Genomic DNA, 21249 nt, shown 5'->3' on the forward strand with positions numbered 1-21249 from the left:
TTCCAACTCTATGATTCTATGAAATCCCTTTTTTCAGAAAGGTTCCGCCTTGCTAGCCCCCTCTGAAATGGCATGAAATTGCCTCAATTGGTTGCCCAGCCTGGAAAATTGATAATAAAAAAAAACTTTTATTTGTATCCTGCCCTCCCCGACTGAGACCGGTCAAACCTGTTTAGAATTGGCATAGAATTGAAATTTGAAACTGCTTTTTTAACTGGGATAAAATGATTTAAATCCCCCGGTTTTCTCAGCCAGGACACCTTCATGGAGAACTACTTCACCAGCCAGAGGGACAACATCTTCCGCAACGTCGAGGTTCTGATTTACGTCTTTGACGTCGAGAGTCGGGAGCTTGAGAAGGACATGCACTACTACCAGTCGTGCCTGGAGGCCATCTTGCAGAACTCGCCTGATGCCAAAGTCTTCTGTCTGGTCCACAAGATGGACTTGGTCCAGGAGGATCAGCGCGAGCTGGTGAGCGAAAAGGAGACCCCTGGCTTTAATTCTACCAAAGGTTTCCAGTGTCATGGGGGTTGCCAGCAAGGCTGAACCTCTGTAAAGGAAAGGAAACCTGCCTCCAATTTGCCGTATTGAGAGGGTGTCAGCGAAGCTGGGATGAGGGATAGGGTTATTATTATTATTTTATTTTATTTTATTTTATTTTGGGAGCCGCCCAGAGTGGCTGGGGTATAAAGAATAAATTATTATTATTATTATTAGAAATAGGGATAGAGATAGGGATAGGACTTGGTATTAGGGATAGGGTTCTTCCTCTTCCTCTTCCTCCCCTTCTTCATCATCATCATCATCATCATCATCATCATCATCTTGTGTTGGGAGCTGCCCAGAGTGCCTGGGAAAAGCCAGCTGGATGGGCAGGTTATTATTATTAGGGATAGGGATAGAGATAGGGGTTAGGGGTATCGGTTTTAGGAGGGTTGCCAGCAAGGCTGAACCTCTGCTTAAAGAAAGGAAAGCTGTTTCTGATTGGCCGTATTAAGAGGGTGCCAGTGAGGCTGTACTTAGGGATTAGGGATAGGGTTATTACTATTATGCTGTTGGGAGATTTCCAGAGTGGCTGGGGAAACCCAACCAGATGGGCGGTGTATAAATAAATCATCATCATTATTATTGAGGATGGATTTGATTTCAGTTGAGTCAATTGAAATCACTATTTAAATCACTAGTCAGTAAGACTTGATTTAAACCCTTTTTATTTTGACACAAATGTTCAGCCTCACTGGTACCCTCTCAATATGGCCAATCGGAGGCGGGTTTCCTTTTTGGAACCGTGAAATCCTTCCCGAACGTCCGCATAAAGGAAGGATTTTACAGTTCTGGAAAGGAAAGCTGCCTATGATTGGCCATATTAAGAGGGCCATATTAAGAAGCGCTGCCAGGGTAGAAGAGGGAGAAGTGAGGCAAATATTAAAGGAGGTAAACACAAGAAAGGCTATGGGCCTGGATGGAGTGGCTGGCAGGGTGCTAAGAGATTGTTCCGACCAACTGGCAGGAATCTTTGTGAAGATTTTTAACCAGTCTCTGGCCCAAGCCACCGTTCTACCCTGTCTGAAATCCGCTACCATTATACCCCTGCCAAAAAAACCAAAGATAGTCTGAATGATTTTCGCCCTGTGGTGTTGACACCCATTATAATTTAATATTTCGAAAGTCTGTTGAGGAACCGCATCATATCTTGTTTGCCAGTGGGACTTGACCCTTACCAGTTTGTGTACAAGGCAAAGGGATCCACAGAGGATGCTGAGGCAAATAGTTTTACATGCTGTCCTGACTCATTTGGAGAAGCAAGGGCGAGATTGTTATTTGTAGAGTTTACCATTGTACTGATGAGGGTGTATTAACTTACGGTCTGTGTGTGCGGTTTGGGAGCAGCACGGTCGGGGGGGGGGAGCTGTCCAGGATTTGTAAAGATTGCAGAGAGAATAACTGGGTGCACTCTTCCCACCTTGGATCAAATCTATGCTTCCAGGTGCCATAGGAAACTGCAGAGATAGTGCAGGCTAGTGCGCACACAGGGTTATAAAGACTAGGACTAGCCTCCTGAGAAACAGTTTCTATCCAAATGCTATTTTGGTTTCAAACGCAGTGTAAGGTAATCTCTATGGGAGTATATTGTATTTAATTATGGGAGTTAAGTTGTGGGTGAACATATCAGACGACACAGCGATTCTTCAGACAGCTCTTGTTTATTCACAGCCCAGAACAGAACTGAACCGAAGGGTTCAGCCAACCTGCTTATATAGAGCTCAACTACATGGCAACAGTAACAATTTTCTGTAACTATCCAATCACTGAACGTCACTTTCAATTCCTTATTTGCATATGCGGACCTGAGTGAAAACTATCTACATTATCCCCCGCTGGCCCGGGGTGAGAACTTCAGTACATAATAATATAATAATAATAAAAATTTTTATTTATATCCCGCCCTCCCCAGCCGAAGCCGGGCTCAGGGCGGCTAACAACAATAAAACAGTACAAAAGTACAACACAAACAACACTCTAAAATCATTCATTATAAAATTAATTCAAATCAAGCCACTGGCAACCATTGGGCCAGAGCTCCGCGAAGATTGCCGAGGGAGGGAGTCAGGCTGTGCCCTGGCCAAAGGCCTGGTGGAACAGCTCTGTCTTGTAGGCCCTGCGGAAAGATGTCAAGTCCCGCAGGGCCCTCGTCTCTTGTGACAGAGTGTTCCACCAGATCGGAGCCACAGCCGAAAAAGCCCTGGCTCTAGTTGAGGCCAGCCTAACCTCTCTGTGGCCTGGGACCTTCAAGATGTTTTTATTTGAAGACCGTAAGTTCCTCTGTGGGACATACCAGGAGAGGCGGTCCCGTAGGTATGAGGGTCCTAGGCCGTGTAGGGCTTTGAAGGTTAAAACCATCACCTTAAACCTGATCCTGTACTCCACCGGGAGCCAGTGCAGCTGGTATAGCACCGGGTGAATGTGCTCGCGCAGCGAGGACCCCGTAAGGAGTCTCGCTGCAGCATTCTGCACCCGCTGGAGTTTCTGGATCAGTCTCAAGGGCAGCCCCATGTAGAGCGAGTTACAATAATCCAGTCTGGAGGTGTGGATCACAGTGGCTAGGTCAGGGCGAGAGAGGTAAGGAGCCAACTGCTTAGCTTGGCGGAGATGAACAAATGCCGCCTTTGTTATAGCTGCAATCTGCGCCTCCATGGAAAGGGAGGTGTCGAAGATTACACCCAAACTCTTAAAGGATGGTGTGGCACTAATTGTGCCCCCGCAAGAGATGGGAGTTGCCCCCCCCAACCCCATATTGTCCCGTCCCAGCCAGAGGACCTCTGTCTTCGAAGGATTTAACTTCAACCAGCTCCCACGTAACCATCCAGCCACAGCTTCCAAACATCTGGTCAGTGTGTCTGGGGCCGAGTCAGGATGGCCTTCCATCAACAGATAGAGTTGGGTGTCATCAGCATACTGATGGCAACCCAGCCCAAAACTCTGGACAAGCTGGGCGAGGGGGCACATAAAGATGTTGAAAAGCATCGGGGAGAGTATCGCACCCTGAGGTAGTCCACACACCAAGGAGTGGCGCGATGACAATTCCCCCCCAAGCGCCACCCTCTGTCCCCGACCAGAGAGAAACAAGCGCAGCCATTGAAGGACTGTGCCCTGGATCCCCACATCGGCAAGGCGGTGGTCCAGGAGTTCGTGATCGACCATGTCAAAGGCTGCTGACAGATCTAGAAGAATCAGCAGCCCCGACCCGCCTCGATCCAGCTGCCTGCGGAGATCATCTGTTAGGGCAACCAGAGCCGTCTCGGTCCCATGACCAGCGCGGAAGCCAGACTGGAATGGATCCAGAGCAGATGTTTCATCCAGAAACCTACCAAGCTGTTCAGCAACCACTCTTTCAATCACCTTACCCAGGAACGGAAGATTCGAAACCGGGTGGTAATTGGATAGATCTAAAGGATCTAATGATGTTTTCTTTAAGAGCGGGCACACCACTGCCTCCTGCAGTTCCCCTGGGAATATCCCGGTGCCAAGGGACAAATTGATGACATCCCCCAGGAGGGCCCGCATCTCGTCTGGACAGGCTCTAATCAGCCAAGACGGGCACGGGTCGAAAGGACAGGTGGTGGGCTTTCCAGCTCGGAGGAGTCTGTCCACATCGGCTGGAGATATCCGGTCAAAGTGGTCCAATACTGGACCCGAGGACAGTTGAGGGGCCTCCAGTTCCTTTATTGTATCCAAATTGGCAGGGAGGTCATGGCGGAGCAACAGGACCTCCGCAAAAAAGCTCGCAAATGCCTCACAGCTGTGTGTCAAATTGTTATTTAAATTTGGCTGTCCCTCAAGGGATGTTAAAGACCTGATTATACTAAATTATTGCGCCGGGCGAGAGCTAGTGGATGCAATGGAGGCCGAGAAGTAAGACTTCTTAGCGGCCTTCACTGCCATCTCATAGGTTTTCATAAAAACCCTATAAGATGTTCTTGAGGCTCCATCACGGGCACCCCGCCACACTCGCTCTAGCCGTCTGAGGTCCCGCTTCATTTTCCGAAGGTCCTCGGTAAACCAGGGAGCCCGGTTTCTGCGGGGTCGCAGAGGGCGCCTAGGTGCGATCTCATCGATGGTTGCCAGGAGCTGGGTATTCCAGCCCTCAACAAGCTCAGTCAATGAGTCGCCAGGGGGAGCAAGGTCCCGCAAGGCTTGACGGAATCTATCCGGGTCCATCAGCCTCTGCGGGCGAGCCCAAATCGGCTCGCCACCTAAGCAGGGTGGGGGTGGAAAGTCAATCCAGGCTTTCAGAGCGTAGTGATCAGACCATGGCACCTTCATCGAAGGAGACATGATCACATCTATACCTACGCCAAAGATCAAATCCAGCATGTGGCCTGCTTGATGTGTGGGGCCCGAAACAAACTGGGAGAGCCCTAGTGTTGCCATGGAAGACACCAGGTCCAGAGCCTGTGAGGAGGGAGTGGCATCAGCATGGATGTTGAAGTCCCCCAATACCAATAGGTTAGGGAACTCCAAGGCCCAGGCGGCCACCGGCTCCAATAGGCTGACAGGGTGGCTGCTGGTGCGCTAGGTGGCCGGTACACCAGCCAGACAGCTAAGCTCTCCTCGGAGCCCCACACTAGGCCAACACATTCAGTGCCGGGGATCGATGGCGATGGTAGAGCCCTGAAAGGACAATCTTCCCGGATTAATAATGCCACCCCTCCCCCCGGCCCACAGTCCGCGACTGGTGGAGGACGGAGAAACCCGGGGGCGCCATCTCTCGTAAGGTAACTGTTTCCCCTTTGCGCACCCAGGTCTCCGTCACACAAGCCAGGTCGACCCCCTGCAAGTTAAAGAAATCTCACAGGGTGGTGGTTTTGTTGCCTATAGACCTGGCATTGCACAACACCAGTGACGGAGGTGAGTAATCCTTGCTCACCCTACCCTCAGGATGAGGCGCAGATTGGAAGGGGTACGAGCATATCCATACCCATATCTCGATCCCCTTCGCCTATAACATCTGCCCCCACCGCCATACCTCCCTCGCCCCTCCACGGTAGCAATCCCAAGCCTCATATTAGCCTTCATTGATGGCAATTAATGTTATTCTTTCGCAGCCTAAAACAATAAAAACAAAAGCGACCCAGAAAACAATAAAACAATACAAATAAAAACTACAAAAATTACAAATCCATCAAAATCTAACAAATTCCCAAGCCCACCCAAACATCCATAACATCTATAACACCCCTCCCCACCGAGATAAGGCGTTAGTTACAATCGTAATGGTTTCCTTATGTACAGCACTACACGTAATGGTTCTTGGAACAAAGGACCGTGGCGCATTAGCACAGCACGGGGACTCAGAGCCACGGAAAGTCTGGGTGCAGCCGGCCAAGTGGAGATCTGAGGCGGCGGCCCATAAGTAGTTTGGCAGGACTCCGCCCTGTGGCCGCATGAGGGATGAGGCGTTGCACGAACAAGTATTCAGCGACCCTCTCGTGCCAGTCTCCGTGGTCCAGTGCCTCTTTTGCCGAGCGCACCATTCTCTCTGCTTGCCTGTTGCTGGATAGGTGAAATGGTGCCGTTAGAGCATGGCGGATACCCAGTCCCAAAAGATACTGCTCAAAAGTGCCTGATGTGAACTGCGGTCTGTTGTCGGAGACGAGGACATCAGGACACCCATGCATTGCAAAGAGGCCTCGCAGCACCCAGATGACGGGCTTGGTAGTGTTGGAGGGCATCAGAGCCACCTCCAGCCATTTGGAATAGGTGTCCACCACTACCATAAAGGGCCAGCTGTGAAAGGGGCCAGCAAAATCGATGTGCACCCTCGACCAGGGTGTCTTGGGCGTCTCCCAGGTGTGTCCCTTAGCTGCCGGTGGCACAGGCCTCAATTCTTGGCACGCTTGACAGGCAGAAACCCAGTAAGTGATGGCATCGTCCATGTTAGGCCACCAGACGTAACACCGAGCCAATGCCTTCATTTTGACGTTTCCCGGGTGTCCAGTGTGCAGAGCCTCAAGGATGCGTTGACGGAGTCTTTGGGGAATCACAACGCGGTCTCCCCACAGCAGACGGCCGCAATGAGCTGAGAGTTTGTGTTGTCTGGTTGCAAACAGCTGGAACTCTGATACAAATGGCCCTTGTGGCCACCCCGTCCACCCCAGTTGAGCACATGGCTGATGGTGCGATCCTGGGCAGATGCAGAGGCCACTGTGGCAGCCGATACAGGCTATGTAGGAAGATCCTCAATCAGGAAGAGCGATGAAGCAGGAGTCGGGCCTTTCACAAACACTGGAAGAGGGCAACGGCTGAGGGCATTGGCATGGCCCATCAATTTCCCTGGGTGATGGACGAGCTGGTAGTGGTAGGCAGCCAGGAAAACAGTCCATTGCAGCATACGCTGCGAGGAGGCCCAGGAGCGGCTTGTGGTCGGTGATGAGGTTGAAAGTCCTGCCGCAGAGGTATCATGGAACCTCTTCACTCCAGCCACAAGTGCCAGTGCCTCCTTGTTGAGCTGGCTGTAATTCCGTTCAGTCGGAGATAGCATCCTGGAAAAGTAGGTGAGTGGTGCTTCTCTTCCGTTTGGAAAACGGTGACTGAGGACAGCACCGATGCCAAAAGGTGAGGCGTCGCAGGCAAGGACCAGCGGCCTGGATTCACTGTACTGTACCAGCACACTGTCCGATGAAAGGAGAGCCTTGAGCGCATTGAAGGCCGCCGTCTCCCGATGACCCCAGGACCAAGGCGTCTTTGTGCTGAGGAGTCGGTGAAGAGGCTCAGCCACCATGGCTTTGGGGGGCAGGAACATGTTATAAAAGTTCAGCAGTCCCAGGAACGCCTGCAACTCTGTCTTATTCTTTGGGATGGGAGCCTGCTGGATAGCGCAGATTTTGGATGTGGTTGAGTGAAGGCTGGAGGCGTTGATAAGATAGCCCAGGAACTCCACCTGTGGAATGGCGATCTGGCACTTCTCCCTCTTTACCTTGAGCCCGGCCTCCTGGAACCTGGTCAGCACAGCGTGGAGGCGCTCAAACAACTGCTGGTGTGAGTCTGCAGACACCAAGACGTCGTCGAAATACGGCACCACGCCCGGAAGCCCTTGCAGGAGACGCTCCATAAGGCTTTGGAAGATGCCAGGAGCCACACTCACCCTGACCTGCAAATGGCGGCAATGGAATGCCCCTCTGGATGACGATCGTCTGAGCTTCAGCGGTGGCATCGTCGACGGGCAGTTGTTGATAGGCTTGGACAAGGTCCAGCTTAGCGAAGACCTTACCCTCAATCAGGGAATGCAGCAGGTGTTGGACAACAGGAACCGGGTAAGCGTGCTGCTGAAGTGCCTTGTTGATCGTGCACTTGTGGTCGGCGCAGATTCTCACCGACCCATCCAGCTTGACAGGCGTGACGATGGGGGTTTCCCACTTAGCCTTGGTCAACCGGCTCCAAAACTCATTGGGTGATCAGCTTGTCCAGTTGTTCGTCCACCTTAGCCTTGAGAGCAAACGGAACCCAGCGTGGCTTTAGCTTGATGGGGGCGATTTGTGGATCAAGGCTGAAGGAGATGGGCGTACCTGTATATTGATTCAAACTGCCGTCAAAAACCTCGGCAAAGTCTTTGACCAGACCCTCAGTCTCTGCGTTAGAGATGCAGTTGATGCCGGTGACTTCCAGGCCGAGGGCATCAAACCTGTCTAGCCCTAGGAGGCTTGGCCACTGACCTTCGACCACCACCAGTTGGAGCAGGACTGAAAAATCCTTGAAGGCAATCCGGAACCGGCCAGCACCTACCATGGGAATGTCGTTTCCCTGGTAGTCTCTCAGGTGTATGCGGTGAGAGTCAAGTTGCCTCTTGGACACTCTGGGTATGAGTCTTTTGATGGTGCTCCAAGACACAATGGACAGGGCAGATCCGGTGTCGATCTCCATGTCACACGGAGCTCCTTCAATGAGCACAGTGACATTCAGCTTGCATCGTGTAGGAGAGTCGGTTTGGCCAATCGTGATTCCAAACGGGCAGTGGCAGTTGGTGAGAACGAAACAGCTTTCCTTGGCGGACTGGAGTGAAGATTTGGACTTGTGAGACGGTGAAGGGGGGGTGTCGGACGGAGCCGATCAGCAGACCTTAGCGATGTGGCCCCTTCTGGAACATTTCCAACTGATGGTGTCTCTGAATTGACACCTGGCACTGGACTAGTTGCCGGCACATTCCGATTGGCCCTTGGACTTCTGTTTGAACTTCCCACGCTCCCGCTTCGTTTGGTGCACGTCATCGTCTTCACTGGAGGATGCCTCATCACTGCTGGCCTCTTCATGATGTACTGGAACTGGCTTCCTAGCAAGACGCGGGCTGCTGGCCTTGCGGATCTCCTGGGCGGAGCGTTCAGCAGCTTCCGAGGCCACAGCCTCCTCAATGGCTTTCGGCAGCGTGAGATCTGGCTTGGTGAGACACCGTTGCAAACGGATGTCCCGGACCCCGCAGATGATTCGATCCATCAGGGCATCGTCTAAGTCTCGGAACTCGCAGTGCATTGCAGCCTGTCGCAGGATGGTGGTGTAGTTGTTGATTGACTCCCCCTCTGCCTGGTAAAACGCATGGCGGGCAGCAATCTTGGACGGCTTTGGCGCGTAGTGGTTGCGGAGCTTCTCTTGAATCGTGTCCCATGGTGTTGCCTGGACTGCTACAGGCGCAACCAATGCTCGGGCCATCTCAAACACCTCAGGCCCACAGAGGCTGAGGAATAGGCCCCGCTTACGCTCCTGTGATACTTCCGTCAGCTCGTTGGCTTGGAGGTAGCAGTCAAACTGAGCGAGGTAGGCATCTCATGATTCAGAGGCTGGGGCAAACGGCAGTAGAGGCATGAGTGAAGTCATGGTTCTGATGCCAAGGTGGAGGGCGATGGATAGAACACAGTGCTCTAGCCAGAACGGTCAGCTCTGAATTGGTTCTGTTCAGTGATTTTGCTCCGTGTTTTAGCTCAGTGATTCAGCTCAGCTTAGAGGGTGGCCGTGTCTGGCTGTGCTCTGATTTCCATCGATCCCATCCTTGTCGCCAGTGTTAAGTTGTGGGTGAACATATCAGACAACACAGCAATTCTTCTGACAGCTCTTGTTTATTCACAGGCCAGAACAGAACAGGGCTGAAGGGTTCAGCCAACCTGCTTATATAGAGCTCAACTACATAGCACCAGTAGCAACTTTCTGTAACTATCCACTGACTGAATGTCTTTTTCAATTCCTGGGTGAAAACTATCTACAGTATCCCCCTGCTGGCCCAGGGTGAGAAATACAGTACATAACAATGGGGTATCAGAGTTTTTAGGGGGCTAACCAGGCTGGGATAACAGGCTTGTTGGTTTTTGAATGTATGGTGTAGATTTTGTAATTCGTTCTGGAGGTCCATTCTTAACCTGAAACTGTTCTTAACCTGAAGCACCACTTTAGCTAATGGGGGCCTCATGCTGGTGCTGCGCCGCTGCCTCGCAATTTCTGTTCTCATTCTGAAGCAAAGTTCTTAACCCGAGGTACTATTTCTGGGTTAGCAGAGTCTGTAACCTGAAGCGTTTGTAACCCGAGGTACCACTGTATTATGTTGGGAGCTGCCCGACACCCAGCCAGATGGGCAGGGAATTATAGGGATAGGGATAGGGGTTGGAGACTCAGGTTTTCGGTCTTAGGAGGGTTGCCAGCGAGGATTTAAGGGTTCTGGAAAGGAATTCCGATTGGCCATATTGAGAGGGTGTCAGCAAGGCTGAACCTTTCTGTAAAAAAGGGATTTTATTATTCCAAAAAGGAAACCTCCCTCTGATTGTCCAAATTAAGAGCAGGCCAGCAAAGCCTGACTGTGACTGATTTAAATCTGGATTTGAATCGGGATTTCAATGAGAAAAATCAAGATGAAGAGGATGCCAGCATGGCTGAGCTGTACTGTAAAGAAGGGATTTAAACCCAGTTGGACAGGCGAGGGGTTTAAATTGCGATTTCCATCCATCGCTTAGATTTCAAGCAGAGGCTGGGTGGCCATCTGTCCAGGCTACTTGAGGAGAGAGTCAGACTTGGTGATCGCCAGGGGTCCCTTTTAACTTGGTGAGGTACTTATCTGTCACATTCCTAGAGGTTGAGGAGCAGGTTGCCCAGGAAGCAGACGGACGAGTGCTCCACGTCGACTGCAAGGGGCAAAATATGATCATGATCATGATTATCATTCTGTTGGGAGCCACCCAGATGGGCAGTGTATTTATAACATTATTATTATTTTATGATTCTGAAAAGTATTCTCCCTCTTGAGAGGCTGAACCTTTCTGTAAATAGATTTAAATCAAGTTTGATAGGCGAGGGATTTCAATGGGGAAGGGGCACCAGGCTCATCTAGTCCAACCCGCTGCCAAGATGGATTTTGTCTCCTGCAGATTTTCAAGGAGAGGGAGGAGGATTTGAAGCGGCTCTCACGCCCGCTGGAGTGCGCCTGCTTTCGGACCTCCATCTGGGATGAAACTCTCTACAAGGTGTGACCGAAATATATATATATACATTTTGCTCATACAGTTGTACCTTGGTTCCCAATGCCCTCAAACTCTGACCTTTCAATTCTTCAGTTCAACTGAATAACACAATTTCCTTGAAGTTAATTTCCTTGAAATTCATTTAAATTTCATAGCACAAATTCATTCCATTTGATTTAAACTCCATTGAAATTCAACTTAATTTCATAGCACCAATTCATTCGATTTCATTCGATTTCATTCAAGTTGATTCAGTTTCATTCAAATTAATTCAATTTCATTCAAATTAATTCAATTTAAAAGCACCAATTCATTTGTTTTCATTCAATTTCATTCAAATTAATTCAGTTTAATAGCACAATTTCATTCGATTTCATTCAAGTTAATTCAATTTCTGTAATGGATTTAGGGGTTGCTCGTGCGTAAGTTGCCGCCACTGCTGGCGAGGTTACCTGGTTAAACCCTTTCTGACTGAGCAGCCTCCAGCATCGTGACTGTCTCAGTCGCTGGCAGAATCCGTCAGTGGGTGTTTCTTGAACTTATTCCAGCACAAAAGTTCTTTGACGCCAAGTCTCCTCCTACTCTCCCTGCGCAGAAGTCTTCTGTGCAGGGAGGGGTTGGGCAGCGGAGTACCCATACTCTCTCCGCTGGTCTCTGGCGAGGAGTCTTGGAGCCTCCTCTCCGATTCCCCCATCTGCCCCCCTTCTCTACTGGTGTTACATTGATTTCCTTCCCCAGCGGACGGGCTGCCTCTCTCCCTACTGGGACCCTCTCCGCCATCACTCTGGAGCCTTCCCTCTGCCTCTAGCTCCGATGGCAGTTCCCTGACATCCATCTCCCCCCCAGGATCCACCCTCGGCCCGACCTGATCCAACCTCGTCCCTTTCCTCAGCCGATGATGCGGGGAATCCCCTGAAGGAGCTGTCGCCATCCTCTGAGGATTCAAAACCCGCTTCCCACCCGCTCCGATATCTTGCCACAGGGTGCGCCTCCCAGTCTGATTTTTCTCCCTCTGACACTTCCCCTCCTTCCTCTTTGGAGGCAGGAAAGCCCACAAATTCCTCTTCATCGTCTGTGGTTCCAAATTCTTCCTCCCAGAATCTCGCTAGTGGTTTTGGTTTATCTGGGAACAGGCTGTGGAATTCTTCCACTAGATACCCATCATTGACCGCCTCAGCGGGGACCCACGTGTTTTCTGACCCGGGTTCTCCTTCCCACGCCACTAAGTACTCCACCTGGCACCCTTGCCACCTTGAATCGAGTATTTCCGTGGCTTGGTTGTGGAGTTCCCTCTTCTCTACCCGCAGGTGGGTGGTGACTCCTCCCTCCCGCCCCGGGAATTCCCGTCCCTCCCTGTACGGTGAGAGTAGGGACCTATGGAACACCGGGTGTATCTTCATGCTGTCAGGCAACTTGAGCTTGAATGCCACAGGGTTCACCTGCTGTGTTACCTCAAAGGGTCCCAGCCGCCTTGGCTGCAACTTCTTGCACCCTCCCTTTAGGGGCAACCCTTGGGTTGACAACCACACTCGGTCTCCCACCCGTATGGCATCCCCATACGGGGAGAAGAAGCCCACCTCTACCTGCAGCAACCTCATGAGTTTCCTCCAGAACCGGGAAGTAAATTGTTTCCCGCGATCTGAGATGACCCTCGAGGGCACCCCATGCAACCTGAAGATGTGATCCACAAACAACTTGGCTGTCTCCTCTGCCGTCACCGCATGTGAGCAAGCTATGAAATGGCACATCTTCGTCAGTAGATCGACTACTACCATGACTGCTGTCTTCCCCCTTGGGCAAATCTGTCATAAAATCAATGGACACCACCTCCCAGGGTTTTCCTGGCATGGGTAAGGGTTCCAGTAACCCTGCGGGGGCAGCCCTCTCCCCCTTTGCCCTTTGGCAGCGGTCGCACCCCCGTACATATTCCCGTACATCCTCCCTCACCCTTGACCACCAGAACTGCCTGGTGACGAGCATCGTGGTTTTGTGCTGTCCAAAGTGCCCAGCTGTGGGGTTGTCATGGAGTTGTTTGAGTACCTTCCCCCTCAAGGTCTCCCCCGGTACATACAGCGCCCCCTTATAGTACAGCACCCCTTCCTTTTCCTCAAACCCTCCATGGTTTTCCCTTCCGTCTCGGAGTTCCCTGATTTTAGTTTGGGCGAACACGTCGTTTCTAGTAAGTTCTCCTTGCCCCACCAAGGCTCCCCCCCCCCACACCCATCGGTCCTCGGGGATCACGTGTCGGATCTCCGGCGGTCCCTCTCCTTCCATGTACTCCGGTTTCCGGGAGAGAGCATCTGCTCTTACGTTTTCCTCTCCTGGCACATATCAGATCTCGAAGGAAAACTTGGAGAACTCCTGTGCCCATCGAATCTGTCTCTGGTTGAGCACTCGCGCGGTCCTCCAGTATTCCAAGTTCTTGTGATCAGTACAAACCTGGATCTTGTGCTGCGCCCTTATTAACAGATGTCTCCATCGGCGAAACGCCGCATAGTTCGAGGTCATACACCGTATAGTTTTGCTCCGACTTGCTCAGCTTCCTCGAGAAAAAGTCACACGGCTTCCAGTCTTGCTTGCCCCCCCCCCCCCGGCTGCAAAAGTATCGCCCCAATGGCTCGGTCGGACGCTTCGGTCTCTAGCCTCATGGGTTTCTCCAGATTAACGTGCAGGAGCTGCTCTTCTGAAGTGAGCGCCTTCTTCAGTCTTTCAAAGGATTGCTGGGCACTTTCTGTCCAGGCAAATTTCCTTTTGCTACTGAGACAATCTGTGATGGGCGCCGTCAAGTGGGCGAAGTTCTTGATGAACTTCCTGTAGAAGTTGCTGAACCCTAGGAACCTCTGCACATCCTTCCGGGTTTTGGGGGCCTTCCATTCCAGCACTGCCTGCACCTTGCTTGGGTCCATCGCTAGGCCTTTGTCTGACAGCTTGTACCCCAGAAACTCGACCTCTCTGGTGTGAGATTGGCATTTTTCCAGCTTGACCCACAACTGGTGCTTCTGCAGCCTCTTTAGTACTTCCCTGACGTCTCTGACATGTTGCTTCTCATTGTCTGAATAGATCAAGACGTCGTCCAAGAAGGCTACGCAGTTCTTGTACAGCAGGGACTCCAACACGTGGTGCATGAATGCTTGAAAGCAGGCGGAGCCCGATTTTAATCCAAATGGCATGACTAAGTACTCAAAAGCCCCCAGGGGGGTGAACATGGTGGTTTTCCATTTGTCCCCCTCCCTTACCCTGATCAAATTGTACGCTCCCCTAAGGTCCAGCTTGGTAAAATATTTCCCCTGCCTCACCATTGTTAAAATCTCGTCAATCCTGGGCATTGGGAAGGTCATGGGTTCTGATACCAGGTTTAGGGCCCGGTAGTCCACGACCAGTCTGGGCTGATCCGTCCCTTTTTTGTCCACAAAGAACACTGGACTGTCCCCCACTGCCTTTGATTCCCTTATGAACCCCCTCTTCAGGTTCTTGTCAATAAACTGCCGTAACTCCTGCATCTCCCGGTCTGACATGGCATACAGCTTACCCACAGGCAGCTGAGCCCCTGGGATTAAGTTGATTTGGCAGTCAAAGGGCCTATGGGGGGGTAGTCTGTCTGCCTCCTTCTCGCTGAAGACTTCCTTTAGGTCAGCGTATGGTGGTGGCACCTCTCCCTTTGTTTCCACCGCCAACCCAGCCACCCTGGCCACTGTCATTCTTGTTGTTTCTCCCCCCCCCCAGACAGTGTTCCCAACAGTAAGCTGACCCAAAGGAGACTGACCGCTGCTGCCATGACACTACTGGATCATGCAGTGCCAGCCAGCTCATTCCCAATATTATTGGGGGTCCTGCCAGTGTGGCCACGTGAAAGGCAATGGTCTCCGTGTGCCTGGAAACCCTCATTTGCATTGGCGGGGTCTGGTGTGTCACTTCCCCTCCCAGAAGTTCCCTGCCATCGATGGTGGTCACTTGCAAGGGAAAATCCAGGGGCAGCAGGTGTAGTTGGTGCTCCAGAGCGAAGTCCCTGCTGAAGAAATTGCAGGAGCTGCCCGAATCCAGCAGCCCCTCAACCTTGACTGGGTGCCCATTCGGGAGCTCTAGCACCACTTCTATGGCTATAGCTGCCCGGGGGGGGGGGTCAGGCTGGGGCACTTCTATTGGTTGCTGGCCTGGCTGCTGGCCCCGCTGGTTGGCAGCCAGGCGTTGTCGTTTCCCTGCGCCTGCCCTTCGTCCCCCTTCTCCTCACAGCCAGCAGCCCCCACTATCCCTTGCCAGGCCTTTCTTTGAGGGCAGACCCTGGCAAAATGTCCTGGCCGTTGGCAGAGGAAACACTTCTTGGTGGTTTTCCAATCCTTCCCCTCCCTCTTGCGACCTTCACTGGAGTCCTTCACCGTTGGGGACAACCCCTCCTCAAACAACATTTGAATAGGCTCAGAGTCCAGATCCCACCCGAGACGGCGGATCAACATTGCAAAGCGCGACCAGTAGTCTCTAACTGACTGGCTCCCCTGCTTGCACCCCATCAGTTCTCGCCGAGTCACACTTTGCTGGACTTCACTGGAATACATCGCATCCATCGCCTGAAAGAATTTATTAAGGTCCTTCAAGGCATGATTTTGCGTCGCCATAAGGGGCCTGATCCATTCTCTTGCCCCATCCTCCAGATGTCCCACAATGTAGGCTACCCTTTGCTCATTGTTAACAAAGTCATCATGCTGCAGTTCCAAAGCGTACTCTATTTCCGTTCGGAACGCATTGTAGTCCTGGGGTTTCCCCCCAAACTTGTGTACCAGCCCCGGTACCTTCCTTGCGATGGGGGTGGGTCTGACCTGAGCACCCTGAGCTCGTTTTTCGTCCAGCCACGCCGTCAGGAGAGCTACATGCTGTTCCAAATCTCGGTTTCTCTCTACCAGCCCTTGTACTGCAGCCGCTTGCTCCGTCTCTCCGGCTCCTCTGGTCTGGCTCATGGTGCTGCCTCTCTGGAGCTGCGCACACGCAACGTCGGTGACTGACGGATTGCTGTAATGGATTTAGGGGTTGCTCATGCGTAAGTTGCCACCACTGCTGGCGAGGTTACCTGGTTAACCCTTTCTGACTGAACAGCCTCCAGCATCGTGACTGTCTCAGTCACTGGCAGATTCCGTCAGTGGGCGTTTCTTAAACCTTTTCCAGCATAAAAGTTCTTTGATGCCAAGTCTCCTCCTACTCTCCCTGCGTGGAAGTCTTCTGCACAGGGAGGGTCTGGGCAGCGGAGTACCCGTACTCTCCGCTGGTCTCCGGCGAGGAGTCTTGGAGCCTCCTCTCCGATTCCCCCATCTGCCCCCCTTCTCCACTGGTGTTACACTGATTTCCTTCCCCAGCGGACGGGCTGCCTCTCTCCCTACTGGGACCCTCTCCGGCATCACTCTGGAGCCTTCCCTCCCCCTCTAGCTCCGATGGCAGTTCCCTGACAATGTCATTCAAATTAATTCAATGCAACTGCTTCCAGACCTCCATCTGGGATGAAACACTCTACAAGGAGTGCCCGAAATCTTTTATTTTCTTTCTTTTTTTGCCCATATAGTTGTACCTCGTACCCCCTCAAACTCGGGCCTTTGGTACGGGATGGTAGCAAGGTTGAGCCTTTCTGTAAAAAATGTATTCATCATCAATATTATTATTATTATTATTATTATTATTATTATTATTATTATTATTATTATTATTCCTTCTTGCGATTGTCACTATTAAGAAAATGCAAGCAAGGTTGAAACTTTCTGTAAAAAGGGATTTTATCAGGAGCTCCCTGCTGCCAATTGGAAACTGTGCTTTAGTTTCTGTGCGGACTTCTGGAATGGACCCTGTACGACTTGCCAACGTGTGACTCGTTTTTGCAAAGGAAAAGAGCTACCTTAATTCAAGTGAATTCGGTTTAGTTTAATTTCATAACACCAATTCATTCAATTGCGTTCAACTGAGTTTCATTTAATAGCACAAATTTGTTTGATTTCATTTGTTAATTTGATTTAATAACACAAATTAATTTGATTTCATTCGATTTTTCACGGGGCAGGCGTGGTCGAGTATAGTCTACCAGCTTATCCCCAATGTTCAGCAACTAGAGACCAACCTGAGGAATTTTGCACAGATCATTGAAGCCGACGAGGTCCTTCTTTTTGAGCGGGCAACTTTCCTGGTAAGATTATTGTTGTTGTTGTTGATGATGATGATGTTATTAGGGTTAGGAATAGGGATTAGGGATAGGGTTGTTATTATTATTATTATTATTATTATTATTATTATTATTATTATGTTGGGAGCCGCTGTCAGGGCTACAGATAGTCTTCCTGAGCAGCTGCCAGCCCGGGCAGAGAGCCAAATGCAGATAAGAGAGGTGGCTGTGGAAACTCATTCCCAGGAAGTAGGAGAAGGGTCATCTCCCAGGCTAGAGGAATCTGCAGATAGCCTTTCAGAGATGGCAGGTCAGCCTTTCAGTATTCCCGAGCGTAGAAAAGAGGGAGTACAGGATAGGCGGCAAACTATGTCACAATATGCTAAGAGAAGGTTACTCTCACGTTGCTTTTGTCGAAGGAAATGCGACACTTCGCACTCAGTCGAGTCATCATCTTAAAGTGGAGAGGGAGGGGAGCGCTCAGCAATCTGTAATCTTTTTGGAATAAAACCAACCTTTTAATGAACTACGATCACTCACGTTTCACTGCTGCTACCGCCGCCTAGAGTGGCTGGGGAAACCCAGTCAGATGGGCGGGGTATAAAGAATAAATTATTATTATTATTAGGGTTAGGGTTAGGGACAGGAATAGGGATTAGAGATAGGGTTGTTGTTATTGTTATTATTATTATTTATTATTATTATTAGGGTTAGGGATAAGGTTTAGAGATAGGGATAGAAGCTGGGGATCTGGATTCGGGATAGGATTATTATTATTATTATTATTATTATTATTATTATCATCATCATCATCATTTGTTATTATTATTAATAATAACAAATAGTAAAATAAATGGTTTAAATTCTATTAAGGAAATGACTGTTTTTCTCCTTCCAATAAAGACTTGATTTAAATCCTTTGCTGGCCTCCTCTTAATATCAACAGTTGGTGGAAATCCTTAACTGACAAGCGATCTAAACCGTTATTTAAATTGATTTGATTCAAATCAAATTCACCCTGCTCTAAAAATGTATCATTCCGAAAAGAAAACCTTCCTTTGCTCGTTGATATTCAGAAGATGCCAGCAAGTCTGATCCTTTCTGTAAAAAAAGATTTTATTTTGTTTGCCTCTCCAGCAAAGCATTCTGGGAAAGGAATTGGGCAATGCTTTCTGTAGAAATAAAAGAAATTTATTATGGTTTTCCCCTCCCTACAGGTGATTTCCCACTATCAGTGCAAAGAGCAGCGAGACATCCACCGATTTGAGAAAATCAGCAATATCATCAAACAATTCAAACTGAGCTGCAGGTGAGAAACATGTTACTATAGACGGCCGTTTCGGGGTGGGGGTGGAATTCTGGAAAATAGCTTGGCAGCTGTGACATGGAAATTAGGTCTGTCTCATTATTATAATCATGTATAAGCTTAATTGGTAACATCAAATATAATCCTAAAATTATAATCTTCAAATGTAAAATTCTTCAAATGCAAGTTTTAATTTAGTTGATCATTTAATTTTAAAATAAAATAAAATAAAATGAGGTGATAATGTTGTCGATTAATTGACAAGTCTAAAATGTATTTTTTTATTTTTTTATGATTCATACCTTCTTATATTTTTTTTAAAATGTGACAATTGAAATGATGAAAGATAAGTAGGAAAAATTACAAATGCTATTACGTAGAAAGGAAATACGGTAACCATGAGGCTGGAGGAAGGGAAGTCGATTAACTGACAAGTCTAAAATGTCAATTTAAACTGTTTCCCAAATACAGTTCACAAGATTGGCAATTAATTGATAATATTTCTAAGTTTAATACAGATTTAATGCAGTATTTGTATTTGGTTTATTCTATTTATAAATTTAGTACAGATTTAATATAATATTTATCTTTGTTTTATGATTCAATTTATATTTACAAATGTAGCTTAAATGTGATATAATATTCATGCTTAATTTGCACTATTTATAAATTTAAAACTGATTTAATTTTTATATTTATTTCATAATATTGATATATTTTATATATATTTAATTTGCACTATTTATAAATTTAAGACAGACTCAATATAATATTTATATTTAATTTATTCTATTTATAAATGTAAGGCAGGTTTAATATAATTTTATTTATTTTATAGTATAATTTATAAATATGATAGAAATCTAATAAAGTTATATTTAATTTATACTATTTATAAATTTGATACAGATTTAATATATTTATTTGATAATATTTATAAAATTTGATATAAATCAAATATTTATATTTAAATTACAATACAGTGGCACCTCTGGTTGCGAACAGGATCCGTTCTGGAGCCCTGAGCAGAAAGCAACCCGCCTCGTGTGTGTGTGTGTGTGTGTGTGTGTGTGTGTGTCGTGATTCGCCGCTTCTGCACATGCGTGTGACGTCATTTTGAGCATCTGTACATGCGTGAGTGGCGAAACCTGGAAGTAACCCTTTCTGTTACTTCCGGGATGCCACGGGATACAACCTGAAAACGCTCAACCTGAAGCGTCTTTAACCCCCGAGGTATGAATGTATTTATAATTTTAATACAGATTTAATATATTTATATTTAATTTATTGATAGATCTAATGTAGATAGATCTAATGTAGATTTAATATAACATAACATTTATATATATTTTTATATATATTATAATAAAATTTATAAAATTTAATAGTTTTAATATATGTCTATTTTATAATCTTTTTCAGTTCGATAAAATTTTAATATATTTTTAAATTTAATGCAGATTTAATACTTATATTGAATTTATAAATTTGATGTAAATATATTCTACTATTAATACTGAATTTATGACATTAAAATCCATATAAATATCAATTTGTAAAATCAAAAACTGCAAATCTGAATCCTGGAATGTTTGAGCTGTGTTCATAAATGTCCTCCCCCACCACCAGCAAATTGGCTGCCTCTTTCCAGAGCATGGAGGTGCGCAATTCGAATTTCGCTGCCTTCATCGACATCTTCACCTCCAACACCTACGTGATGGTCGTCATGTCTGACCCTTCCATACGTAAGTTTGAAAGGCTCGTGTTCAAATCCTCCGCAAATCCAGTGGCAGGGAGTTCCATGGGTATCAGAAAGGTGGGAAAGCGCTCCAGTGCTGGGGGAATCCAATGGTGGGGAGTTCCGCAGGTATGGGGAAGCCAGGAAGCTCATCCCTCCTCTCCCGGCTCACTTCCAGCTTCTGCCGCCACCCTGATCAACATCCGCAACGCTCGCAAGCACTTTGAGAAGCTGGAGAGGGTGGACGGGCCCAAGCACAGCCTCCTTATGCGCTGAGCGGCACAGCGCCGACTGCTTCTGCCCAGGGAGGCTCAGCTGACGCTGGAAAAGGGTGCAACCGTCTGCAGCTCTGGAAATGGCAATTAAATTTGGAATGTTATGAGATAATAAATGCACATCCTGTATGTCTAATAAATGCACCACTGTCTGTCTCTTCTGTTGTTGCTTAAAATCTTCGCCAGATGAAAACTGTTCTCGCGGCGCTATCACCTTTGCAAACAGCGCTCCTGTTTTCCCTTCTGGAGTTCTGCAGAGCCCAAATTAATAATAATAATAATAATAATAATAATAATAATAATAATAATAATAATTTATGATTTCTACCCCGCTCATCTGGCTGGGTTTTCCCAGCCACTCTGGGTGGCATCCCACAAAAGATGAAAAATACATTCAAAGGTGAACCGGGGTGGGGCTCTGCAGACGTCCGGAGGGCTTAGTCCTGAGCCGGATCGGGCGCTGGAACGGGAAGCAGGTTGGCTGCCTGCATTTTCCACATCAGGGAAAAGCCACATAACTCACAGAAACTGGTTTTCTGGGTCCATTTCCACCGGGGTTTCGGCCTGGTTTCGGTTTCCCAAACACCAAAAAGCCCAAAGGAAGTGTTCCAGTTTTCGGACATTTTCCAGAAGCTGAGTGTTCGACGCGGCTGCCAGCAATTGTTTCTGGGGTGCCTGCGCCAATCTGAAGCCGCGTCTCGGTTTTTGAACATTTCAGAAGTCAAATAGTACTTTGCTTATTGCTCTTGATTTGGTGTTTTTGTGGCTTTTTCGGTTCCTCTTTTTGTGGCTGTGTGGAA

The 21249-nt window shown here is 48.4% G+C and overlaps 1 protein-coding gene across 2 annotated transcripts in view; it reads left to right on the forward strand.

Annotated features, from left to right (window-relative positions):
- The window catches only part of LOC309523569 (ras-related GTP-binding protein A), a 55250-nt gene extending 34657 nt beyond the window's left edge, over positions 1–20593 (forward strand). The window contains exons 6-11 of one of the 2 annotated variants that reach the window (XM_082207497.1): positions 252–474; positions 10905–11000; positions 17032–17154; positions 18348–18439; positions 20066–20181; positions 20353–20593. In XM_082207497.1, coding sequence (XP_082063623.1) covers positions 252–474; positions 10905–11000; positions 17032–17154; positions 18348–18439; positions 20066–20181; positions 20353–20450 — 748 coding nt within the window. In that variant the 3' untranslated portion in view covers positions 20451–20593. The remainder of the gene's footprint in view (positions 1–251; positions 475–10904; positions 11001–17031; positions 17155–18347; positions 18440–20065; positions 20182–20352) is intronic. The other variant, XM_082207498.1, reaches the window with a different exon arrangement.
- Positions 20594–21249: the final 656 nt, after the last annotated feature.

This window comes from Podarcis vaucheri, assembly GCF_965113315.1.
Source record: "Podarcis vaucheri genome assembly, chromosome: Z".
NCBI lineage: Eukaryota > Metazoa > Chordata > Lepidosauria > Squamata > Lacertidae > Podarcis > Podarcis vaucheri.